A 26,933-nucleotide genomic window follows, 5' to 3' on the forward strand; every position below is an offset into this window, starting at 1 on the left:
ACCACTGAAGGAGTCAGAGGGTGGCTTTCCACTAGTTTGCTACCAAACATAAATAAATGATGAAAGAATTATTCAGTCAATCTAACTGGAGTTTAACAAGCAAGAGAAAACCAGGGGCAGCTTGTGAACTGTTCACTAATCCTAAAAGGGGCTGAAGCTCTCAGGAATGAGGGCAAGTCTCGTGGAAGCAGGTAGTTTATGTAAGAGTCCTCTTCCAGTCCTGCAATTACTTACGACTCACAGCTTGCATTACAGAAGAGTAAATGTTTAGCCTTCATGGCCACAGAGAAGAGTTTGACAACGAGAATGTTAAACCTCAAAGACCAGAAGGCAAATAAAAAATAGCCTAGCATTTGTGTTTTGAAACAAAACAAAGAAAGCCTAGCAGTTTTTAAGCTAGACTGAGTAAGTGTTCATTCTTTCTGCTGTGTGTATTTTCTACAGCTTCTTCTCAGGCCTGTCAGTTCAACCCAACCTCAACCACAACATCTGTAGAAAACCACAGGGTTAAAACATATGTATGCAATTGGATGCACCCCTGCTTCTCCATGTGGTGGAACAGGTACGCATGGGCTCTGTTCATGCACAGCGCACCTCTCCTGTGGGGAAGGGCAGTGTCATCCCATTCCAGCGTCCCCTCACATCTTCTGCAGTGGCACGTACGACAGGCTTAGGTGGCATTTCTGAGACCTGAATTCAAGGTCATGTCTAGGTCACGACTGCTGCTGAAGAGAGTCCTGCATTTTTTCCTCCAGGGTGCCTAAGCATCACGCAGCCAAGCATCTCCAGAAGTAGCCCATGACTGGTAAATGCAGATGTCCTCGGAAAAAGCCATCTCTGTTAGGAGCAGTCTGAGCATGCGGAAGAGATAGAAACTGCCTTTTGCATAACAACCTGTGCTACAGCTTCTAGATGCAAAAGTGCTGTTTGGTCCTGGGCTGGAGGCAAGCTGAGGCATCCAGCAGGAGCTGAGTGGCAAGGCTGAGCGCCAAGAAGACTGAGGCCCTTTGGTGGTTTGAGGGAAATTTTGTGCAAAAAAAAATTTTGTCAGGTTTACATCAAAATGGCCTCAGGAAAGCCTCAATGCTTGGAGGAAACCATAAAACAGCAGAGAGTTAATAATTTATTTTCCCTGGAGAGGAGAAGCCTAGCTCCAGCGACGAAGGCCTTGGTGCAGCATGGACGTGCTCTCGGAGGTGGCACCTAGCCGGTGCTGTGCTCCCCTGCCCAGCAAAACCTCAGCCCATCCTGCAGCCCGGGGGGCTGGTGGGTGGCTGGCGTGGGGGTCCGCTGCCACCAGCAAAGCAGATGCATTCCTGGGACCTTCCTGCTTGTCGCAGGGAGTTTTCACTGCATCTGCATCCCCACCTCAGCTGTGTGAGCCCACAACACTGTATGCACTAGGAACCTCTCTGGCGGATTTTATTTTCCCAAGATTTTTAGGTCAAAAAAACTTTTTATGTTTGTCTTACATCAAAAAAACTTTTTTACTTTCCTACATGCAAGGGCCTGGAAACCTTAGTTCTTAATCCAACAGAAAATAATACCTAAGGATGTGAATGACTTTAAACATTTTGACTCTAGAAAATTTGAGGAAGAAGTTCACTCAACAACAAGGGAACCAATATTCCTTTAAAAAGCTGCATTCCCAGAGTTCTCATGGCATCAGACCGATGATTGGAAATCAAATTCACATGTCCCTAATTATTTAACAGGAATTCTTAAAATTCCTGCAGGATAAGTAATTTGAAACACGGCACAGAGCTATTTTGCCTGTTTCCTGCGGCAAATTTATGTCATAGTTTGGTTAGTTACAATGTTATCAGCTGCCTCAGAAAAACAGGCTATGCTAAGACGACCATTACCTAATTCATGCCTGGAGTCTGATCCTCGGAGACTTCTAAGCCTTTTAGTGATCCCTTGAATGGCCTCTTTATAACTTTAAACACAAGGACATTTACTGAGGTAGCTGCCATAGTAAGTAAACAGGAAGGTTTATAAGAATAGCCATTTTTGTTTGGCGTCCTACCATCTACACAACTGCAGACTTGTGTATAAACACACATGACTACTTTTTCACCACTAGACATGAAAACAAAAATTCCCTGATGGACTTCAAGGACCTGCTGGGAGATGCGAATGTGGAGGAGGCGAAGGCACAGGTGGAGCGTGATATCTTTGGTGTCCAGAGGAGATGGAGGCAGCAAATACTTTTCCTGCTTTTCATTTTTCATTCTGGTTTATTTTTTATTCCACCCCTTAGGAAGGCCAGCGGGTGGGGAGCCTGCCCTGCCGAAGGTGGTCTTGGCTCTGGGTCTCCTTCTGCTCCTGACTTTGTGCACAGCCTTGGGGCAGGCCATTTCAATCTCTGGTGCCTCAGCTTCCTACTCGCTCTGTAACGTGCTTACACATGGCCTTAGGAGCTGCAGAGGACAGGAGTTGCTGCTGGGGGTTTCCTCTTGAGCAGCAACAGGGTCTCACTGATGTCTGCTGCGGCCCCGGGGAAGCACTGGGGCACAGCAGGAGTGAGTCAGGAGGAAGATGGTGTCAGAGACCATCAAACCAGCCAAATTTCCATCTGCTCTGTGTGTGCTCTGGCTGGTGGAGAGGGCCTTGATGTGGACTGGCTGTATTTTCTGCTTCTGGGGCTGCCCTTGACATGCAGGGCTGGTGCCCCTGGACTCCAGCAGGAGCTGGAACATGCCTCTTCTCTGGCGTGCCACGTGGCAACGCCTCCAGTGACAGGCACGTGCCTTTCACATTGAAAGTGCCAGACTGAGCACTTTGGGACTTTAAAAACAGAAAAAAGCTTCCCCAGATTTGTGGCTGCCATGAGCAGATGACAATGATGGCATCATTTGGTGCCCTGAAGGCCAAGTTGACATACTTCCCTCACAGGCTCTCTCTGAATGAAGGGTCCCCAGGGAAAATGTAATTTTCCAGCTTGGAGAATCCTGTCTACGGGATCTGAAGCCCTCCATGACCAAGGAATTAGGTCTGCCATTTTTCAAGCTCCTCCCATAGTTTGCATGGTGATTTGTGTCAACTGATGAATGGTACGATCTTGTTGCTGCAGCCCCTGCTCTTCCTCTCCCCTTCCCCTCTTGTTTATATCTCCTTTTTGTTGCCATGTCTTCATTTTGGCAGGAATATCTCTGGGACAGGGACCGCAGCTGTACATGTTCCTACAAAGTGTCAGCACACTTGTGAAGATAGTGAAGTAATGCAAATAAAGAAGTGGGTGGAAAGAAATACTATTTATTGGTTATTTACATGTGGCAAATAAAATAGACCAGAAAAGGAGATTTTACTGTGCATATGCAAACTTGGCCTGTTTCCTGTTCATAGTTTGAAGACAGCTCACTAATTGAGTTCAAGCTTTGCTTGAAATCTTTTAAGTCTCTGTGAGACCCAAAAATTGATGCACATAGAAGTTAGGAGCACAAAATCACCGCAGGATCTCTGTAGTCCCTGGAGGCACTGCACGAGCGTGCTTTGACTGCAGGCAGGCTGAACTGTCCTTTGGGAGCACAGCCCTCACTCTGTGAGCACTTGGATTGGATGTCCACAGCAGGAGTGTTGGGCCAGGAGGGAGTTTTTACTTACCAGTTGCAAAATCCCAGAGCAGAAATGCTAACTCAGCCTAAACTTTAAATGAAAATTAAAACAAATCCCCTTTGGGATGAGATGGAAATGTCAGCCCAAGGAGGAATCTGTTCTCAGTAAGTTGTGAGCGACCGACGGAGATACAAGTTGGAATCCAGCCTTGGCTGCACCACACACCATCTGTCAGCCTTGCAGAGCAAAATAAAGGAAAAGCAGAAAGCGTGCGATTATCCTCTCCCTCGCTGGAGAGCCCAGAGGCCAGAGAAGTGGCTTCTCTTCCCTGATACATTTCTCAAGATGGAAACGACACGTACATTTTCCCACACTGGCCACGCTGCACACTGCATTCTCGTCCTACTCGCTCTCCCTTGGCAAGCAGACTTCCAGGCTGGGACCTGAGTGAGAAGGCTCTGTTCCCATGGTTAGAGATATGGGTTTAGCAAATTGCAGGAGAAGAACAAGGGAAAGCAGGGGACGCTGAAGTCTCTCCACCAGGCATCCTGCTGGCAAGATGCAGGGGCTTGCTCCTGCCCTTATGGGCATCCGAGCACCGCTATCAGTCAGGCAAGAGCTCTTCTCTTTCCTTCTCCCCCCGTCCTTGCACATTTTCACAACCTTGCAAAAGTTTCAGACAACGTCATCTTTAACCTACTGCAGGCAGGGCTTGGGAGCCACATGAGGGACAGTGAGGAGGACCACACTTGACCAGCACACCAGCCCCATGGCCAATGAGTGGGGAGCTGGACTACACTCCCCTACTGGCCACCCCAAAAGGGGTGCGGGAATGTCTCTCCCCTGGCATTGCATTTTGAAAGATGTGTCTGGCGAGACAGCTAGCTGACTTTGGCAGGCACTACCGGCAGCGTGATAATTAATTAAAGCACAGTTGAGAAAATCATAGCGCAAGCTTACTCCGCAGCCAGATCCGCAGCTCACTAGCAGAGCAGGCCATCCTGCTCTAGCCCATATCTCTTTATTTGAAGGAGTAGGTAGCTTGCATTTTGCACTGAAAATAAGAGATCAGAGCAGGATGAAGAGGAATGAATCCTTGTGCTAATCAGTGAGAGAAGACCTTGTCTGCAAGATAAGGCAACCTGGGAACAGAACAGCAAGTCATACCACAGCAACAGAAAGGATAAGCAAAGCAAGGCGGCTAAAGGCTATTTTACACAAGGAGGATTCCCTCCTCCTGTTGCCTGTGTGGCACTGAACATTGAAGGAGCCTCTGCAAAACAGAAAAGGTGGAACAGGTGCCCTGTTTATTGCAGTCAGAGCTGCATCTGCTGCACAGCTCCCCGTATCTCTGTGCCTTCAGCTGAGCTCTTCCAGGTACGAACAACAGTGAAGTTGCAAGGATTGTGTTGCTAAACAGACACCCAGGCAGTTCCCGCTGTCACCTTTCCCACTGCTGCACATTTAGGGAGAGTCACGATAACCGTGACATGCAGACTTTCCTGCAACCGTAGCTCTTGCCTGCCTGCATGTCTGCCTGTCACCGGGCTGCCCCTGCCCCTACGGACAGGTACCGGCGCCCCACGCTCACTGCCAGTGTGGAAAAGCAGGCAATACTGTGCCACAGAAAGGGCTTGTAGATCAGTGTTGGTGGGACAGGCTTGCCACAGGTCACCCTCAAGCCCCTGGACGGCTTGATGCCGTGTTGCTTCTTATTCAAAGCATATCAAAGAGGCTCAGCCCAGGACGAGAGGACCTCCATGCAATTAGTCATTACGGACACAGGCAGGGAAGAGTCATTTTTTATCCCCAAACTGGGTTTTAATTACAATGGCTGGTTTTCACAAAACGAGATTTAAAAAAATGTTTAATTGATAACTTTGAATAAACTTAAAGTAGGAGAAAAGGATTTCTTTTTTGTTTGTTTGTTTGAACTTATTAGCACAGAAATCACCTGGAAGCTAACTGCAACTTTTTGGATTTAATTTCACTTCTTCTCTTCTAGGGGGGGAAGAGAAAATTTAAATATTTATAGGGAGAAAAAAAGACTTCTTACTTACTTGCATTTCCTAGTCAGAAGGAGAGCAGAACATATTTTTGCTTGTTTCTAAGCAGATACTTTTGTCGGAAGACCTCTGCTCCTGGACGACCTCTCATCCTCAGCTATCAAATCTTTTATATGAATAGAATTAAATCAGCACAGGAATTTTCAAAGTTAGCGTTAGTCTCCCCCCCCCCCCAACCCCTTTTGCCCTGTGTTTCAAGCTCTCTTTGGAGCATTGCTGTGGAAATGAAATTTTGGGGTTGATTCTCCTCTTGCTTGCTGTTGTGTGAGGGCAGTGAATTTGCTCAGGTTTTAGCACAGCTGCACAACACAAAGCAACGCTGCCCACGTTGTGTTGGAGGCACTTATGGGCTTGTTTTGACTTTAACCTTCCACATGGTCTGTGGGTGCAAGTACCAGCCTAGTTATGCAACCCCTGTCTCCATTCCTCTAGACTCCCCCCCCACCCCACCCCTTGTTAGAAATAATGTATTTTAGCTCTCACTCTATTACCTTCCACCCACTTTGGAATCCTTGAGTGCTATAAATCAAGCTCTGTTTTACAGACGGAGCTTTGCTTTCCCCTATAGGATTATGTATTTTACAGAGGAAGCGAAACTCAAATCCAGTTAATGATTGCACTGAAGCACATTGTGTTGATGCCATGACGCTGCTTCTCCATCCGATCATGATTATCTGCAAAGGAAAGAAAGTTTTTAAGTGTTGGAAAATGTGCTGTGTCAGACTGGTGCAACTGCACATCGTTTAGTGTTCAGGGACACATTCTGCCTTCATGAAGTCCCATCTATTTCAGAGTATTTTGCAGCTGGGTTTACAACAGACTTAGGCAACTTGATTGAGATCTGAGAAACCAGAATTATCCCCCTGCCTGTCTTTCATCACTTCAACGTTTTCTTTTAGTGTTTTGTTTTTAATTTTCCTTCTTTGTTTTAGGTGGAGACTTTACATAACTTTTTCAGATTGTCCTAAAATGAGGCATGGGCATGAGAAGGAACAAAAAATTATGCAAATGATCATTTTAAGTGTAACAAATTAGATTGTATTCTGAGTAGTTTGTACTCAGTACTAGTAACCAGTACAAGTACTCAGTACTTGTAATCTGCTGCCTGCCCTTGCTATTGATGGGTTTCACGACCTGTATTGGGAATGAACCGAAAGTCCGATTACAGCCCGTGGATTAGCAGAGGTTAGTGGGGCCCAGCAGTCCACCCAGGGCTGGCCTGCCAAGCATTGCCGCTGCTCTTTTCTACCTGCTTAATCTGATCCTATCAGCAGTTAAAACTACACTACTTGTCTTCCCACAGTCATATTGTAATGTAAGTTTTTTGCTGCAGTAGCCATGGAGGTAGCTGTGCAAAACAGGAGTCTTCGTGCTCTGTTTTGCTCTGACTGGGTTGGTAGCATCACCTGTGATTAAGGTGGCCTGACAGTCTCCGTTACAGCAGCTTGCTTTAAATTGTTTGTTCTTTTAGTTTGCCAAATGTTGCCTGCAGGGAATGGAATTTTCTAGGAAGGATGTCTGAACCTAGACAGAGTCAGGCTGATTTCTAAGGGGGAAATTACACTATAGAGTTTCAACTAAATTAGATCAAGAGAAAATGCATTGTTTAGTCCACATTTGGGAAAAAAAAGACATGAGAAAATTCTTGCTATTGTTTTGATGAGAGACTCTCAAACACTGGTCAGAGGATATGCTCAATACTTAGCAAGCTGCAGCGCAAACCGTATTTTTCCCTGCTCACACCACCACCCTCTGGTGAGGAAGGCTGGTCTCTCTCCTTACCCCCAACCTCCTCACCTCCTGTCCCTTGCCTTTGACTCCCACCCTCTCCCACTGCCTCACCCACTGCTTTAGCCCCCCTCCCGGACCCTGCTGCCCCGGTTGTCTGTGTTGGAAAGAAAGTCTCAGCATGATCAGTTTGCACCCTCATTAAATTCTTCCAATGCCTTTTGGATATAAATAGGGGCTGGCGGTGGAAGAACTTCCAAGTTGTGTCCTGGGGGAGATGTATTCTCACTTACAGATCTCACTGGTCTTTTAATGAAATCTAACATTGCAAAGGTGACCCAGTTCTGCTACACTCGGGCAACCTCTTATCGAATAGCCTCACGAATATGAACCAGGTATATTTTAGTCTCCTAAAGTGGCTGGTCTGAGAAGAGTAAGTTACCCTCAAAGTCAATCCCATTTGCTTCACATTGCAAAACCCAGGGAGTCCTCATCCCCTGTAAGCGTCATGAGCTTCTTTATCAAGCTGGGCCTTTGACAACACACTGCACAGTGAAATGAAAACTGGTCTTGTTATTAATTTAATATTTCTCTATTACATGTCCTTACGTAACTGATCTTTCACCCAGTGGCCACCAATGCAAAGCTGCCTGCAAACCATATTGCTGAGAGGAGGGCAGAGAAAGTTGAAAAGCTCAAAGAGGTAACTTTGCATTTCTCCAGAGCACAGATGCAATCTCCAGCGAATTAATTTACGCTCCAAACTTGTATCCCCCGGAGGGCTGGCAAAATAAGGTTTTGGCAAAGGTTTTTCAAGGAAACAGCAGAAGGCCCCTTGCAGGCACAGAGCTGAAAATGCAGTTAGCAGTTGGTTCCTGGTGCAAAAGCGTGGATGAGAAGGAAGATCCCACTCGAGGCACAGCGGATCCAGGTTGCCAAAGGCAGGGAGGGCAAAGGGAGTGCGGCGGGGCCGCATCCTGGCCGTGCGGGCAAGGGCTGGCGAGGCACAGCGCGGCGGGGAAAGGGCAGAGCTGGGGCAGATGCGGGCGGGCAGAGGGAGCCAGGCCCGAGGGCTCAGAGCCGAGGGCTGTATGCACGCTGATGCGCGCTGCCTGAGCCCCTGGGTCTCGGCCGTGCTGAGCCCGGCCGTGCCGTGCCGTGCCGTGCCGTGCCGTGCCGGAGGGTGCCACGCCGCGCTGAGCCCGGGGCCGTGCCGGGGCCGAGCCGTGCCATGCCATGCCGTGCTGAGCCTGGGCCGAGCCGTGCCATGCCGTGCCAAGCCCGGGGCCGTGCCGGGGCCGAGCCGTGCCATGCCATGCCGTGCCGAGCCCGGGGCCGAGCCGTGCCATGCCGTGCCGAGCCCGGGGCCGTGCCGGGGCCGAGCCGTGCCATGCCGTGCCGAGCCCGGGGCCGCGCCGGGGCCGGGCAGAGCCGCGGTGCCCCGGGGGCGCGGCTCGGCTCCCACCCCCTCCGCCCTCGGGCAGCGCCGGCCCCGCCCCGCGGCGCGCGCCCAATGGGTGCGGCGGCTCATTTGCATATTTGCATATTGGCGGGGACATAAGGGCCCGGGGAGGGAGCGGCGGTGGCAGAGGGTTGGGTTGGCTGCCGGGGTGTTCCGGGGCTGCTGGCTGCTCACAGAGTTATTCATTGCCATCGCGTTATTTTTGCGCTACAGTTGTATTTAAAAAAAACAAAGCTAAAAACTTAATTTTTTTTTTTTAATTTTATTTTTTGCACCTAAACTTTTCTGCCGCGGCAGAGCGCAGGGAGAGAGGAGGCGGGATGGGGAGGAAGGCGTTCCTGGTCGCCCTCTGCCTCTGCCTGCGCTGGGTGCCTGCTCTCGGCGCGGCTCCGCCGGCCGCCGGCGGTAAGTCCCGGGGGCGGGGGCGCGGGCGCGGGCGGTGCGGGGGGCGGGAAGCCCGGAGGGAGCCTGGAGCACGCCGGGGGCGGGGGTCGGGGGAGCTGCCGGGCATGCCTGTTGCCTTTGGCGGGTGTGCGCAGGGGAAGTGTCGCCGGCATGGCGGGAAAGGGGAGTTTGCAACTTAGCTTTGCAAGGCTCTCCCGGGGTGCTGGGGGTGCTGCGGGAGCTGGGTGTCGTGGGGTGGCCTTGGAAGGCTCTGGAGAGCCGTGCTGGGGGGACCTACATCCTGTTAGGACAGGCCCGGAGCCGGTTCCCTGCCCGGAGCGCAGGCACAACCTGCCGGGCTGATGGCAGGGGCTGTGGAGGTTTGGGATGTGTTTTTTTCCCCCCGGAGCAAGGTGGCTTCCACGAGTCCCTTGCTGGAGGTGGATTGGCACAGCGGTGGCACCGCGGTAGGGTCCCTCGGCTCCGTGCGGGGCCGGGGCCGGGGCCCTCCGTTGTGCATGGTACTCACCCATCCCCTGGGAGCTCTGCATCTCAACTTCCCACCGTTCTTGGTCCGGATTGTCTAAGGCAAGGCTGAGTTTCACCGGTGTCATGATAATGTGCTTGAGTTGTAGTTAACGCCTTTAATGCAGCAGAATCCATTAGAGAAAAAGTGAACAGAGGGGTATACTCTCACTGTGTCTGTATATACATACTTGATTGTTCTTACACTACACCGATTGTACCTGCATTTGTGCATAGGCACCCTACAGGCTAGAGAAAGCGGAACATGTGCGAATGTTGACTACTAGATGTTCACTAATGCTCTCTTGGTTAATCACAACATGATTGCAGCTTTAATGAGCAAAGAGACTAGTTTTAGGAGACTACTACTCCTCAAACTTATGTTAGCAGTGCCCTGTCGCGGTCTTACTTTCTTACACTGATCTCTCACACATAGTGTCTATCTTTAAAAGTCCACGGCCTTAGCAGAAAATGTGGCTGTAGCTCTTAGAGCAACAGTGTGATACTAAAATGGAATAAGGAAACTGCTGCTTTTTTCACTGTGACAAGAATGCCAGTCCATTCCCAAAGAAGGCCTTGAAGAAAAGCAGACCTTGAGGTAAAAATGTGTAGAAAAAAATCCATGCTTTTGCTAAAAATCACACTTTCCCAGGCTTAGTTAGGGTGCCTTTGTTATTTCCTTTTGTGTATGAGGAAGCTGAAGGGAAGTACTCAAAAGTAAGAGGATGAGGTGCTAGGGCACAGCCAAAGGAATGTATTCTCGCTTTGAATCCAACCTTGTGCCATCAGAGGCAATCAAAAGCAGTTTTCATCACAGTATCTGTGTCGCACAGTATTTCCATTTCTGTGTACATACTGCTAGGAAATTGTTTTTCAAAGATTCCCTTTTTAAAACCATAGTTCAGGTGCACTGATTCTGGCAAGTGCATTGTTATCATATTTAGCATCCTGTGTCTGATGTGGGCAGTTTAACTTTTGATTAATATTCCAGGTGGTGTTACTTCCTCAAAACTCACATTCTCCACCCAGCGGACCAGCGATAAACAGTTTTCTTCATCAAAATCAGTTGCCAGGTCGCCTTGGGCTTCCCATGAAGGAAACTTGAAGCTGAATTCTCTTGATTAGTGTGTAAACTCATATTTGTACTGTGTCAGAATGCTTCAAGTCAGTGGGATGCTTTCAAAATTGATAGGAGTCTCTAACTGAATGGAGTTTCACAAATTGGAAGTCCAAAGTGTCACGAGGTTTAAAGAGGAAAATGAAGTGACTGACTTTTCCCAGTTTCTAACCTTTTTTTTGTCCTTTCTTCTGAGTTCTATGATAAGTCTCTATACCTTGATGTACAGGACAGCTTTTTAAAATATGAAAACTGAGATTATATAAGTGGAGGTGTAAGAAAAGCATCCGAAAGTTTGCAGAGCATGATAAAATGATGGAGTTTGGCAACACAGCCTGTAGGCTGTTAGAAAAGTCAGCTTGGGTCTGAAATTGGTGGCTTAATTCTTAATTCCACTCCCTTTTCCAGTTCCCTAAATAATCCCTTTGTAGGTCACCTTGTTAGCTGTAAGCATATAGCAGTGGCCAGAAAACTTTATTTTGTAATAGAGGCTTGTATTTGCAACTGTGCACCTGGAAGCTCTTGCAACACGGACCACATGCCTTTATACCTCTACTGAACTAAGCCTGGGAAAGTGTGATTTTTAGCAAAAGCATGGATTTTTTTTCTACACATTTTTACCTTGAGGTCTGCTTCTCTTCAAGGCCTTCTTTGGAAATGGACTGGCATTCTTGTCACTAAAAACTACTTCAGTGCCTCAGTATGGATGCACATAAATGTCTTTATATCTAATTTCTCTATCTATATGATGTAAAACCTGATGCAAATTCAGGTAAACTTCTGTCCACCTTTCAGAAACATGCTGATGACTCCCCATTTCTGGTTTTTCCTTGGCTTAATTAATTTGGGTTAAAAGACATAATTAACTAACCAGTGGTGACTGTGTACATTGACTGTCTCTGCATTTCTTTGGCTTTGTGTAAGGGTGTAAGAATGAGACCCAACCGTTTGACTAGCTCAGTTAGGACATGATTCAAGGAGACTTCTCACTTTAAATCTATGAGGAAAAGATCTGTGACAAAAGTCTGTATGGCAAAGTTTGGTTCTGAATCATTTTTTTTTAAATAGACCAAGATGCTTAATGAGGTACAAAAGTAGAAGTGGGAAGTGCTGTTTTCTGAAGTGATATGCTTTGTAGCTTCTCTGCTGCAGTTTGAAAGCACAGCACACATAGATATCTGTATGTGTGGTGAGTGTGTACATACTATTACATACTTCTGTACTGTATTTCTAAAAGTTAATCTGCAGAAGGTGGGAGATGAGGTGGTACTGCAGCATGTGTGCAGCACAACATGAGGTGCTGAGAAGTTATTTTCTGCTCTGAGCCGTACAGAATTTGCAAAGCCAATCTCAGGCAACTTTTGAGGATAGCTTCTTAATGAGCACATCATTTAAAAAGTCTGTAACAAACCCCACCACACACACTTCCCTCATCCAGAGGGTATCTTGCTGCTGGGAACTGAGCATATGTGGACATTAGACAACGTGACACTTTTGTTAGCATCTTTTATGCTCACAAGTACTTTCTTCTGATTTTCTGATTCCTCATAGAACATGGCTAAATGAGCAGAGCGGCCTTCTACCATTTCCCTGACTCATGGGCTGTTGCTTTGCAGCTGCTGCTTTCCTGGTGGTGACTGCACCTCAGTGCTCCTATGTCCTTAAACCCCACCCAAAGATTTTTAGGCTGAAACACACCGATACTTGTGAAGCATGCATGAAGCACACTTCACACATCTTCAGTGGCAGGTGCCACTGTACTGCAGTCTTTCTAAGTTTGGTGCACTTTTCTAAGTGTACCTTTAAGTACAGTGTGCTTAGAATTGTAAATTTAATTTATTACAAGCTTATTTCCAAAAGAGATGCAGTCTGAACATATATGCAAATTCTAGCATGTGTTTGTAGTTGAAAACACACTGCAAGACAGGATATCAATTTAATTTAGATTTTGGGTGATTATCAGATAAGTTTAATTCAGAAGGGAAATGATATCTAAGTATGAAAGGAAGCACTATTAACTAGTGAGCAGGTGGACTATTCTTGTTCGCCTTCCTGTGCTGGGCAGGAATACACAATGCAAGGACTTTCAATTATGTATGCCTTACAGTTGAAAACTGTTCTTGGTCCTTTCAAGGTTTTACTGATTCACTGCTGAGTGAAAAGTTACAGTTGATATTTAACCAATCAGCCTTTGGGACTTTTTTTCTGGCTAAAAAGTAAATAGCGTAAGTCTAAAGATTTGTTTCAGAAAGGGGTTTTGTACTCTCAGTTGGTGAGAAAATGAAGCTTTGAATGTGCAAAAATGTAAGAAAGGGGCAACTTCTAAGAGAGATCAGCATTTGGTTAGTTTGGCAAATTTTGCTTTCAGTAGGTAAAGTCTTATATTCACCATTATGTGAATACTTCTACTGGTTTGGAGAAAGGTGTTTTTCATAAACTTTATCCCTTCTTTAGGAGGAAGGGGGCCCTCAGTGTAATTATCCTGGATTAGCTAGCCAGCATAGCGTAGTCAAGGTCAAAACCTAAAGCTGAGCCCTGCCTCTGTTCAGTGAACAGTTCTTGTTACTGCCCTGCACGTGCTTTGCTTTTGGCAGGTGAGGAGTCCTCATGAACTCGGGTAACATTAAGCCGTTGATTGCAGATGACGGCAGTCTCTCCAAGGCTTGTACACAAGCATTTGTTGCCAGCCTGTGTGCTGGTTTTATACCTCACGCAAGAGGTTAGACCCTGATTTCTTGTGGCTCTCCAAGCACAGCAGGAACCTCCCAGGCTTTATGCAGCTACCTGAGGGCTGAGTGAGGTCTGGCATAAGTCAGTGCCCTGCTGAGTGCAGTAGCTTGAATGAGAAGACCAGAAAAACTAAGTTTTAGAAAAAAATAAATAGTTAATTATTTATTGCCTCTAAGTGATGCAGCACAGCTTTATGGAGACATACAAATGTACCACTTATCATAGAAACTCTCGTCTGCAATGGAAGAAGGAGAGTGGGAATCTGTTTTGCGTGTCTGGCATGAGGTCCTCACCATGTCCCTTTGCATTCCCTATGGTGGCTTGGAGCCATTCATTAATGTGTGTTTAGGAGTTTGTGAAAGCGTGGTGGTCATGATGCCAGGAAACACAACATTGAGCAGGACTCAGTTGGCCTGAGTTCAGCTGCACTTGGAAAACAGGCAATCAGTATTTGCTAAATGCAAGTTGCCAAAGTAGGGCCCGGTTTTCAAAAAGCGTTGGAGTTTAAGTCCACAGTTAATTACAGGGTCTGCTGGATAGAGAAGTACTTAAGTGTTGAATCAGATGTAAAAAAGAGGAGGCATTTAAGTTTCTTCCCAGACAAAGGAAGTAGTGAGCATGAAGCCTGAAGTTACTTCTTTGCCTTGGCAGGAACAAAAGGAAAACTTAGGTTTTGAAGCTGGAGGGAGTTCTCTAAGAAGTGATCTTTTCAGGCCTTCACATGCTTTGTTACCACCAGTACATGATCTTCACATCTGCCTCCCCCCCTCCCCGATTCTAAATAGCTTCAGGCAGAGGAAGATTTTTTCTGCAGTGTTGCTTGTCAGATGATCTGAAAAAATACTGCCTTCAAAAGACAGGCTTCTGCTTTGCTTAATGGGTGTCTGATCTTCTCACCTGCTGTTTTTCTCTGTTGGTAGAAAGTTAAAACTAGCATTTTGTAATACAGTGGTGACTTTGCAGCTCTTATTTTTAATGCACTGTAGCTACTGGGTGCTATAAAGAGCCTTGTTAGGCAGTGATTATTGATAAAGTGATGTGGAAGATGCACCACCAAAATATGTAATAGTATGGTAGGAACTTGCTGCTTTCCTGCATGTACTGTCTATGACTGTCCTATGCGTTTTTCTGCACTGCTGTGGTAATTGACAGGTTTCCTGTTAATAATGTAATGGGGAAAATACTGACTCCTAGAAGGAATTCATCCCTCTCTGACAGCTGGCCAGATTGTCACTGTTTTAGAAGGACCGTGGAGGGGGAGCAATTTTCACCCTTTGATTTCCTCTTTACGTGGCTGTTGTGCCACAAAAGGGGTGCTGCAGGAAATGAAAAACATGTCCCGTTTCTTGACTGTTCCTGATCCTTCTCCACCATCATACCAATGACTTCTGAACTGTTAGTCCTAATACTCCTAAAACACTGCTGTATGTTTCCTGTGCTCTTGCATAGCAGAAACTGAGACCAATTTCAAGGGAATTGAGAGCAAGTTTTCCTTACGGACGCCTGCAGAGCCCAACGAGGATGTCTGCTACCTGGTTCCTGGGCAGGTGGACAGCCTGGCACAGTGCAACTTCAACCATACCAGTAAAACCTTTGTGGTGATCCATGGGTGGACGGTAAGAATAAAGGGGAGGAATCTCCCCTCTTAACCACACTCCTGATAAACTGTGCTAGATACATCAGCTGAGGTGTCTATACACCACAGATAATAAGATATCTCCTTTTTTAATTTAAAAAAAAATGTCAACAGGTGACAGGAATGTATGAAAGTTGGGTCCCGAAGCTGGTGGATGCTCTGTACAAGAGGGAACCAGATTCAAACGTCATTGTGGTGGACTGGCTAATTCGAGCTCAGCAGCACTACCCAGTGTCCGCTGCGTACACTAAGCTGGTGGGAAAAGATGTTGCCATGTTTATTGACTGGATGGAGGTAAGACATGTAGTCACACGTCCCACATTGTACATAATGTCCTAGGAGGCACAACAGCAATGATGCAGCTGTGTTGATCATCTCCTATTGGATAGATGGAGTTAAGTACTGTTGCAGACAGTACTTTTGCTGGACTAGTAAAATCCCAGGTTTAATTTAATGGTTATCTCTTACACAAGGAGGCCTTTTATAGTGCATTCCAGAAACTTCACCTTGTGGTCTGTGGAGCCCTGTGAGTCCACAGTATTTCTAAAGGCTCTGTGAGAGGTAGCTACGAAAGACAGGTTTCTATATATTATACAGCAGCCAGCCTTTGGGAAACAGAAGTCTGTGCTGCCTTTGGGAAATACTTAGAAGATCTAGAAACTGGTAGGGAGGGGGTGGCTGAAAATCTTTGATATAATATACAGCTCTGTGTTCTGTCCTTCATTCTGCATTTCTCTCTGCTTAGATTTTTGCCTTAAGTTAGTTAACTCAAGCGACCCAGTATGGCACAAGATTATGTTAATTGTATTTAGTGTTTCTTCTATTATTCATGGCTCAAAGAAACCCCAGTGTTTACAAAACACTTTCCCTTGTGTCTTCTGATGGTTTTCCCATTTGCCTTCAAACTTTAAACAAATTGCTCTATTCTGCAGGAGCAATTCAATTATCCTCTCAACAATGTCCACTTGCTGGGGTACAGTCTAGGTGCTCATGCTGCTGGGATTGCTGGGAGCCTGACCAAGAAGAAGGTGAACAGAATTACTGGTAAGAAAACCTGTGGTTGTAGAGTGGAGAATCCTGTCTCTTCCGTGCTGAAAAATTATGTTCCTCTGGAAAATCACCAGAATAATTGTTGCTTGTTGGCAGTACTTAGGTTATGTGTTCATTCTTTATGGAATCAGCAGGGCTGATATTTCTGTAGTAGAACTGGAAAAGGTTCAGAAAAGAACAACAGAGGTGGTGGGTGAGAAGCCTTGATCTGCTTCTGCACAAGAAATGAGTGAGTAGGCAGGGATTCATTGGCTGTGAAAAGAGACTAGTTGGGGGGGATGTGATCGAGACTGGCCAAATCCATGGTTTGGAGAAGGTCCCAGTATCTCTTGCAGCATGAGAACTTCTGCTGGTTGTCTTCATCCGGGTGATCATCCCTTGCAGCTGGTGGGAGCTGTTCAAAAAGAACAGGAGGTAGATTCTGCAGCAGTGGGTGTAGTGCCTGCAGAGCTCTTTGCCATAGGACGCTGTGGATGCAAGAAGTTTGTATGGGCTCCAAGGGACATGGGACAGATAATCAGAAGAGATCCACTGTGGGTTACTAAAAAAATTAATCCTAGCAAGCTCAAGTAATATTCTAGGCTGAAAATAATACTGGGAGAGTTTTGGGAAGGGGAGGGAAGTATAATATGCTTGCTCAGTTCCTATGCATGCTTAAATGTCTGCTTAGGGTGATTTTTGGGGGCTGAGAAGTGTGCTAGACAAGGCAGAGTGCATGGCCACTCTGGGGCTAGTTTAGAGCCCAGCACTTGGAGAGCTGAACCCCTAGCACTGATCTCAGTGATAAAGGAAATGCCAACATCAGCAAACGAGGCTAAGAAAATCACTCATCTGTGGTGTCTTGCTGCTGAGAGGGCTTGGGAGTGGCATTCAAATGGGAGCCTAGTTCCCTTCCTCTTGGCACCCTTTGCCCTTTCACCTGAGCCTGGCTGTGATCCCAGATCCACAGACATGCTGGGGGGTGGGCTAGGCAGCAGTTGCATCAGGAAAGACTGAGTCCTGAGATGTGGTCGATTAAAATCAGGAGGCCAAAGCACTAGTCCCTCTACCCTTCCTTTCTCTCAGCTGCAGCTTTATTACTTTCACTGAGGCTGCCAAATCACTCAAATACCAGTAGCCTTCTGTTATGCCCCTATGGCTGCCCTTGGTGCCCAGGGTGACCCTTTCCTGGAAAGCAGCATCACCTTTGAGCACAGGGAGCAATGGGATGTGGTCCCTGAAGCCCTCACAGCAGGGGGAGGCAGCTCAGACTGGGTGAGGCTAACCAGGGGTGGGCAACCCAGGTGCCTGTCCCCAGCTGAGGGCTGCAGAAAAGACATGTCCCTTCAGCTCTGCCTTCAGCCATCTCTCAAGTAGTTGTCTGGATTCAAGAGATAGTACTTGTTCACTGGCAGAATAGTTCTGGGTGGTTTTGATGTCAGTGTTGCTGCAGCTTGACAGTTTACCATAACTATCTCCTTCCCCTTAGGCATGTAGACAGTGAAGCTCTCGCTTATGTTTCCCACTTGTTCCCCTAGCAGGGAGTTAGCAGCAAGACATTTTCCACACTTCAGACACTTCAAATAGAAATTTTACAATTCCTCTGTTTCTTGACAAGAGAGGAAGACATTGAGAAAATATTTACTAGCTTGTTTCTTCCATCTACTGGAAATGCTAGAATTGTGAGGAAGTTATCTGGGCTTCTCTACATATGCTTACATACATCTTATTTTTTTAAACAGTGACAGCATTTCAAGATAGTGTATTTTATTCTCCTGTATACATGAATGCTACTTAAATGATCCCACTGTAAGGTCTGCAGTGACACCAACGCCATATGCAATATGCTGGCCCAATGTGGTAGCTGAGTTCGGCATTTGTTATCACTGGCAGTGTCTTTGGCAGACAATCTCAGTTTTTCTTTGTGGTTTGCCCCACAAAGGGCTGGATCCAGCTGGTCCTACCTTTGAGTATGCCGATGCCGTTACCCGCCTCTCCCCGGATGATGCTGACTTTGTGGATGTCCTACACACCTACACTCGAGGCTCTCCAGACCGCAGCATTGGGATCCAGAAGCCTGTCGGACACATCGATATTTATCCTAATGGTGGAGGTTTCCAGCCAGGTTGCAACTTGGGAGAAGCACTCCGTCTGATTGCTGAAAAAGGCTTTGCAGGTGAGGCTGCTTTGAAACAAACAGTATAACATCCAAAGAGAGATCTTCAATAGCCTCCAGTTTCCTGCAAGCAAAGATCTCTGAGAGGCACAGGACTTTTAAGTGCTTTTAAAAGTTACCCTTTTAAAAGCCCAGCTCTGGCATAGTGGATCGTGCATGTTGACAGCATTGCTTCAGGGTTTATATCATATATGTGTATACATATTATACATTTTCTTTCTTTCAAGATATGGATCAGCTGGTGAAATGCTCTCATGAACGATCCATCCACCTCTTCATTGACTCCCTCCTCTATGAAGAAAAGCCCAGCATGGCCTACCGCTGCAACACAAAGGAAGCCTTTGAGAAGGGTCTCTGCCTGAGCTGCCGGAAGAACCGCTGCAACAATTTGGGCTACAAGGTCAACAGAGTGAGAACGAAGAGAAACACCAAAATGTACTTGAAGACCCGTGCTCAGATGCCCTATAAAGGTAGGTCCTGCTTGCTTAGTGGTGAGCAAGACTGGTACTTTTGCTCAGCTGTGTGTCAGGGTGGGTGCATGCTGCAGATGACAGTATTGCTGCTTTGGTACCTGTGGTGAGCAGGGGTGAAGCTTACCTGCAGTTTGCCATTAGGTGCAAGCTAAAGTGGAGTCTCAGAAAAACAGTGTCATCTTACTCAAGGTGTGGAGGTGGGGGGTAGAATACAAAAAGGAAGGTATTTTGTAATAAGTTTCTAAGTAGCACAATTAAGAGGATTTACTCTGCGGCCCTGTCACTTGGAAGAACTGAGTCTTCCAAATTTTTTTCAGTATTCTTCATCCAAATGAATTTGTCCTGCTGCTGGGAAAATAATCAGCAGAGCTCAGCCTGATGAGCAACTTCTTTAAGATGTGCAACCATCAGACTTGTGCCTTTCGTAGTATCTTTGCCAGAGGAGCACTAGTCCTCGTTAAAATATCACAGCACTTCTTGATTCCCACTGCCACAGTGGTAGGTCTGAGAAGGACATTGCCAGAAAGAACTGGAAAGCTTTCGGCTAGGGAAACAGCTTCTAAGCTGGATTTTACTACTTTACTTTTTGCCTCCCTAGCTTTGACTATTCCACATGATATGCTCATTGTGTGATGGACCAGCAATCACAGGGCACATTCCTGCAATGTTAGAACAGCTGCAAGACTAGTGTGGTGTTGGCATTTGGTGCTTAATCTGCAGTGTCAGTGGGTTGAATTTTTTTTACCAAGGCTCCTGTATGAGGAGGGCACAGCTCACTTGTTTCAAGTCAAGGACAGCAAGTCTTACACATTTGTAACAGGTTTGAAGGCAATACTGCAGACTCTGGGGTTGTTATAGGGACAGTCAACTTAAATGTGGAGTTTAGTTGCAAGAACTGCAAAGGTGTGTTTTAATCATGATTCCCTTGAATCCTGATCTTTACCTCCTCACAAAAATAGCTCCCTGGATACCTGCAGGCAACTAAACTCTGCAGTTTAGTGATGTTGGCATATTCCAGCTTAAGATTTGCATGGGGGTTTTTGGGTAGTTTTGTCACCAGCAGTCTCTTTGGAGGTTGAGTTTTTTTCCTGATGGCCTTTTCTTTTGTGTTCGTCCAGTCTTTCATTACCAGGTCAAGATCCATTTCTTTGGAAAGACTAATACAACCAAGACAAACCAGCCATTCCTGATATCTCTCTATGGCACTCTAGACGAGAGTGAGAACATTGCTTTCACACTGTGAGTAGTTACAGAAACAACTGCCATGTACTGTTGAGTCTACCTAAATCTGTTAAAGCCCTGGCTGAAAAAACTAGTCCTAGCTCCAGCTACAGAAATCGTACAGGGTCCCAGAATCTGCTCTTCCCCTTGATCCAAGGGGACACATCCACTGCTGAAGCTAATGATCTAAGCTCTATAGGAGCTGTTCTTGATAAGAGATCTGAAATATGGAAATGTGAAGTCTGACCTGTGGCTCAGCCTAATGAGAATTTTTCTGGTGTGGCAGGCTTCTTGTTTTCTTCTCTTTTTAGTATCTTTATGCCATGTTCCAGCTGTGTTAAAGCTCTTTAAAAGCAGACTGCAACCTGGAGTTAATTGTCTCATGGGTCTGAAGGCCTCAGTGCAGAAGCTGAGTGAGACATGGGATTTGCTTCCACAGCTCTGCAAATAAGCAGAAGTCTGTCCTCACATCCCCGCACCTTCACTGGCAGGGAATGGGGCTGGAAAGCACCAAAGTCTGTTTTCTACTCCAGGGAACCTAAACTCTTTCTGGCTGGTGCTTGTCTGGCTTCTCTGAGAGCCACCAGCACTGGAGAAGACACCCCTTGCCTGGTGGTCCTGTCCCAGGTTTACCAGCCTTGCTGCAGAAAGCTTTTCCTTGTGCCTGTACAAAAGCTTAAGGTGTTTTTTTCCCTTATTCTATCCATCAGAGCTATGCCGTCTTCTCTGAAGTACATAAAGTCCTGGTTCTGTGTTTCCCCTTAATTTTCTTTATCTGTCCAACAGTTCCCATTTTTTTGTTTCTTTTTCCTTATTCCCCTCCCCACAGGCCTGAAGTCTCCTCAAACAAGACCTTCTCCTTCCTGATCTACACAGAAGTGGACATTGGTGACCTGCTTATGCTGAAGCTGCAGTGGGAGAAAGACACCTTCTTCAGCTGGTCAGACTGGTGGACTCCCTTTACATTTGACATCCAGAGAGTCAGAGTGAAGTCAGGAGAAACTCAGAAAAAGTAACTTGTTTTGATTGCTATAAGCTATATTAGTTTTAATTGACAGTGTTTCCTGATTCCTGGTATTTAGCAGGGCGGGACAAAACATGGAAAGCAGTTACAAATGGGTGCAGCACTGATAATCAGGGCTCCAGTGGCACCAAACTGGCATTTATGTCAGGCAGGTTCAGTTGTTTGCTTCCACTGGGATCTGCAATCTGTAGTTTTACTCCCACATAATTCACTTGCATACCACTGTCTCATGTGCCTCAGGTTACTTACAATATGCAGTAGAGGATCTCCATGAACCAGCATCTCTGATTGTATTTGCAGTTCCTCTCCTCCTTTCTCTTGCTGGATATTTGCACAGGCTTTCTTGCAAAGAGCATGCTTAGAAGGAGGTTTTTAGAAACGCTTCCAAAAGTGCATTTGCACAAGAAATCATTGCTTTGTTAAGCTGGACTTTCTTAGGAGTTGGGAATACCTGAATGGTGGGAGAAAACTGAAACACATGACTGTTGCAGGACGTTGCTAATGCATGAATGTTAAAACAGCAAAGTCTGAACATAACTGCTTTGACCTGAATCTTTTGAAATACTCATTTTCATGAGACATGAGATCTGTTAGCAGCAAATGGACCCAGAACAGAGTATGCATGTCATATGTAGAGTATTGTGAATACTATGTTCCTCCTTTGAATAAACAAGGCAGTCACTTTATCAAAGAACAGTTATCAGAGCTGAACAAATATACGGGTGGGGAAAGTACTGATAAATAGAAAAGCAACTGCTCAGGTTTGCTGGAATTGGCAACCTACTTTGTTTGCAAACATTTGAGGGAGTAAGGCTTTCTTCTAAGATCATTCACCTGACAAAAAAGTCACACAAGGACTGGTGTAAATAAAGATGCAAGAGACTTTGAGAGAGCGCTTCTGCTCTCTTAGACACAAGAAGATATTATGCAAAGGACCAGCAAAAGTTATGGCTACAGTTTGAGGTCTATGCATAATGCATTTACTAGTTTTTGTTGCACAGTGTTTCTTCTGTCACAGAATTCTCTTTTAAAAAATAATTTTTTGACAGGCTTGTAAAGTAGTAGTGCCCCATACGACAAAATATAAAGACTGCTTCCAAGCACCAGTCCTGTTCCTGTGGTTAAAGAGATGTCTGGCTCAGTTATGTGATTGTCCTGTATTTTTCCACAGGGTGGTGTTCTGTTCTCGAGATGGCACCTCACGTCTCAGTAAGGGAGAAGAGGCAGCAATATTTGTGAAATGCTTGGAGCAGCCCGTCAACAGGAAGAGAGGAGGGTATGAGTGATCACTATTGTTTTTGGGTTGGGGGAAACTTGAGTGGTAACAGGAGGGTCTAATTAAACTTCCTGATTTAGTTGACTTGTCTTCTCAAGACTTCAGAAGCATCACAACTCAGACTAACCTGAGGTTTGCTTATGGTAGCTTTGGCAGCTTAAAAAGCCCTAATTTGGTTCTCTGCTAACCATCTCCTTGTGTGTTTGTTAGCATGTCTGAAAAGCAAGTACAAGTCACTGCCTCTCACATTCACATGGTGGCCAAGTGTAAATGACTGTTAGAGGGTTTACAGACAAGACACTAACACAAAGAGGAAAGCATGCCTCTATCTAAAGATGCCCTACACTTACCCTTAATTGAAGAACATCCAAACATCCATACTGAGTCAGTCCAGAGCTCTCCTTCCTCACTGGCCAGCCGTAGATTTGGAGGCTGGTAGAGAAACTGAGCAGGCATACGCAGGTGCTCTTCCTGGCATACTGCTTTCTGCTGGCAACTGCCAGGTGAGTGACTTCCTGAGATTTGCATCTCTGATCTGGATCAGAGATTGAGTCTTTGTGTTTAATAGCCCTTGGTGCACTTTAGTTTTTTGATCAGTAATTTTTCTGACACAGAGTAAACTTTCAAATGTGGGGCCAGATTTATTTGGACTTTATCCACTGAAGTTTGAGCTGGATAAGTGGTTATATTTATTTTAGTGCAATTGCTGTGTGTGAAAGGTCTCACGGGGACACTTCTAGGCTGAGATCTAGTTCTGCTTAAAAAGGCATGTGTGCTGACCTTCACTCCAGGGCAATGACCTGGGGAGGCCTTGAGAGCTCTGTGTGTCTGACGTGTAAAATAAAGCAGCAGCCAGGAAAAGCTCAAGCACATAATTTATTTTCCTGTTAAGTAGTATTTCTTTAATATTGAGTCTCAAAAACAAGACAAAAAGGAACAAGTATCTTGTGTCTTCCTGTTCACCTTATCTGTCTTTTTTTTTCCCCCCACAGTGCCAAGAAAGCCTCTAAAGAAAATTCTGCTTATGAATCTGCTTAAGTGACAAAAATGAAGATTTTCCACACTGGGGGGAGGAGAGTCTGTTCATCCCCGTGGACTGGATGTTCAGAACCAAATATATAGAAATATTTATCCACTGCTGGCTTTTTGCCTGCTATTCCTAGCTATCTTAGGAGACTTCTTGTAAGGAAGTCTCAGCATACAAAGTTACTAACCATAAAAATACATTATGCAAATAGTTAAAGAAACCCGCAAAACAACTTGCCAAAGGCTTGAGTGCTGGGAAGGAATAAGTAATTTTGCTTAATCATGGTGCCTTGTGACAAGGTTTCTTGACATCAATCATCTATAGCAATTTTCTAGTATTGAAAAGAAGCAAAGCCCTGTACCTGGCTCTTCTTTCTTTTCAGGAGTCTTCCAAAATTGGACAGGTTTTTTTTCTGGCTTGGCTAACTGAATTTTCAGACAGTTCAGTGGCTGGAGTTCATTGTCTTGAAGTGTGTGTTTAGCAAATGAGTAGGTTTCTCATGTGAAAAAAACACCTTTGCTGTGTGTATTACTAAAAGGTGTCAGGGACTGACTTAATATGGGGATGAATTTTCTAGTTTGTGGTTATGAATGTGTTTTACTGGGGGTAGATGCCAGTGCTGCTTAGCAATAGGTATGATCTGTTAAGCTATATACTTCTATGCAGCTTACCCTGGAATAAATAGCAGTTGTAGGAGAAGACAGCAATACTAGTGTCCTATGCAGACATTCAACTTTGCATCTGTGCTTTCATTCCGTGTAAATGAAACCATCTAGTCTCCAACACTGTGTGAATAAGGAACTGCAAAGGAATTGAGCTACCAGAAACTGCAGGAAACAGATTTTTTTTTTTTCTTTTTCCCACCACTTGCTTGCATCCCGTGTGCTGAAACTGTGACAGTTTCTCTGCTCTTTGACACCAAATGTCAGTCATCCAGCTGTGTGGCTGCTATATGCAGTCTTCAGTGCAAGTGAATCCACTTGACAGGTGACAAGCATGCTCATGCTTCCCTGTACTGGAATTGAGACTGCCAGTGACCCACCTCAGTTTGTTGCTTGGCTGTGATACAGTGCTAGATCCTAGGAGCTGCTTGGTTTTCTGACATGAGGTGGAATTCAGCAAGGAGCAGTAGCTGTGACAGTTAAAGGAGCCTGATTGTGTGATGCACAAGAAGGAATGCTCTGAAAAACACTTGAATTAGACATGCTGCAAGTTGCCAAAAATAGATATATTGAAGGCATTCTGCTTCCCCTTTTTTAAGCAACACATTTTTCTAGTACTCTGAAAGGTTCAATAGCCTTCTTTTTTAGCTTTCTAGAAGACAGACAAAATACTGGGGAGGCAGAAGGGCTTGAAGGTAGACACTTGGAGAAGTGTAATGTGAGCTATTGATGCCGGGTTTTGTAGTCTCTTCCTGCATGTGCAAGACAGTGTGGAGGTGGTGATTTCTCAGATATCATCCTGTCTTGAAAGCAAAACCAACATGTATGTGTTTATGTGCACAGTTTGTTTTTTTTCCAGCTGTGGCTGCTAGTATATTTGGGGATAAAAGTCTTACAGTGCAATATGTTGGAATATTAGTAACTCTGAAATTGCTCACATTGGATTTCCTAACCCTTAAACTACAGCAGAGATGTGATGAGTCACTGAGGGTGGGGTTGAGTATTGAGCCACTGCATCGGAGACCTCTAAAAATAAATATAATGATTTATTCCCTATAGACTTCACATTCTGTTGCAATTTTCTCTTAAGAGTTAAGTTCTTTGGAAATAAAGTGTCTGAGCAGGTGTGCTCTTAATACAGGATCAAATACAACCACATACAGAACTTGGATACAAAATAGTGAAGGTTCTTGTACATGAGGACACATGATTTAGCTTTGGATGTTATTTATTAGCTGTAAATAAGATATTTATGTGTGTAGTTTGTATATATTGCTAAAGTTGCTGACAGTCTCTACATTAATACAGTTGTGTGGTATTAATCCTGTATATAGCTTTCAGAGATTTTTATCAACAGCCCACTTACACTGCATTATTTCCTATGTGGTTAATACATTTTTTTAAAAAGAAAGCTCCTCTGTTTTGTACAGAATGGAAACCTATGGTTTTAATAAAATTCTCAAAATGATGCCAAAGTCACTAGTTTCCTTTTGATGAAACAATCTGCTGTATATCTTTTATGTGAAGGCCACAGCCTTTTACTTGGATTCTGGGGTGAAAAGATGGGGTAAGACTTTTTTTAAAGTGATGTGTGATTTTTTTTTTTCTTTTTTTTCCCCATTTCCTTTTGGGAAATGCAAAAATCATATCAAGGAATCACTATCCCAGCAAGTATCCCTATCACAAAAGAAGTAGCTGGTCACCTGCAGTTTGTGGTTTTCAAGTTTCATGCCCTTTTAAGAACAGCCCTTACTTCGAAAGGCTCATTTCCTCTTTTTTGGCAATGTCAGAACTATGCTTCTGCTCCTTGTTGTACCAAAATGGAGATGTTCGGACCCTGTGGGTACAGGAGGCAAGCACCAATCCCTTACTACCACTACCATTTAAGGGAGTAACAGTGGAAAAAATCACTTTGACCCACATGTGAGCTCAGGGGAGCTCAACAGTGGTTGTCACCAGAACAGTTTGTTCTGTGTGATACACAGCGTGGCTCTACCAAGGCCCTTGGAAGGGGAGCACCAGAATTAAGGAGAATTGTAGTGATGTGCATGTGGGGGACAATATTAGGAGTAGTTAGAGCAGCTCTGAGTTGGCTTGGGAGACTGCTTCCAACGCTCTTACTTGGTCAAAGAGACTGCTCTTTGCCAGGAGCAGAGCTTCACTCCTTGTGAAAACGGAGGGGAGGTACGCAATGGAAAATGGATGGGCACAAAGGCAAAGCATGAATGGAGGGAGAGGGATGAAAGAGGGAAAGGGAGGAACTGGAGGGGGAAAAGAAGGGGGTAGGGAGTACCCTGGGGAGTATGAAGGGGAGAGGGAAGACAGGGGAGGAACCCAATCTGCAGAGAGGGAATGCATGGAAATGCCGGCAGCAGGTGTTCTAAGGACATTCTGCTGCTTTCCCTGTGTCAGCAGCTGGGTTGGGGGACTGGAAGGACTCCTACAGTTGTACAAGACAAGGCCTGTGACCACATCTCCTAAAAGCACCATGATATTACTACTCTTTTAAAGCCACAGGAACCTCACTACAGTAAAAACATTATTAGGTACAGCAGAGAAATAGTTTTTGGTGCAGGGACAAGAACCCAGATCTCTGTGAGCCTTCAGAGCTGGTCCTGTTACTCTTGCATCTTGCTCTGCAATTCCCAGCCACATGAGGAAAGGTGATGATCCCTGCTCACCCTGCCAACTGTCTCTGGAGAAGGCTATGGGGGGGGATAGACTGTCCCATGGCTGACCAATGGCTTGAACAGGCAGAAAGAGCCATTTGTGGCTAGAAAGAAAGGGTGAAGAAAAGGATTTCAGCCAATGTACCTCCAAGGCAAGGAAGTCCTGACTC

General features: G+C 45.5%; 1 protein-coding gene across 2 annotated transcripts; it reads left to right on the forward strand.

Annotated features, from left to right (window-relative positions):
* Positions 1–8,942: 8,942 nt before the first annotated feature.
* LPL (lipoprotein lipase) lies at positions 8,943–25,562 on the forward strand. Of its 2 annotated transcripts, none has more exons than XM_075526619.1 (10): positions 8,943–9,219; positions 15,020–15,186; positions 15,321–15,500; positions 16,139–16,250; positions 18,178–18,411; positions 18,639–18,881; positions 20,003–20,123; positions 20,935–21,117; positions 22,301–22,405; positions 23,398–25,562. In XM_075526619.1, the coding sequence occupies exons 1-10, from the start codon at positions 9,135–9,137 to the stop codon at positions 23,441–23,443; spliced, it is 1,476 nt and encodes a 491-aa protein (XP_075382734.1). In that variant the 5' UTR covers positions 8,943–9,134; the 3' UTR covers positions 23,444–25,562. The 2 variants fall into 2 exon arrangements, with proteins under 2 accessions (XP_075382734.1, XP_075382735.1); XM_075526620.1 differs by having other exon boundaries at positions 15,023–15,186.
* The last annotated feature ends 1,371 nt before the right edge of the window (positions 25,563–26,933 follow it).

The sequence above is a fragment of the Mycteria americana genome, chromosome Z (assembly GCF_035582795.1).
Source record: "Mycteria americana isolate JAX WOST 10 ecotype Jacksonville Zoo and Gardens chromosome Z, USCA_MyAme_1.0, whole genome shotgun sequence".
In the NCBI taxonomy this organism is placed as follows: domain Eukaryota; kingdom Metazoa; phylum Chordata; class Aves; order Ciconiiformes; family Ciconiidae; genus Mycteria; species Mycteria americana.

Coding starts and splice junctions, on each gene's coding strand:
- LPL (XM_075526619.1), top strand. CDS start 9,135: ATGGGGAGGAAGGCGTTCCTGGTCGCCCTCTGCCTCTGCCTGCGCTGG. Junction 9,220..15,019: donor GGCTCCGCCGGCCGCCGGCG/GTAAGTCCCGGG, acceptor GCTCTTGCATAG/CAGAAACTGAGACCAATTTC. Junction 15,501..16,138: donor TGTTTATTGACTGGATGGAG/GTAAGACATGTA, acceptor TCTATTCTGCAG/GAGCAATTCAATTATCCTCT.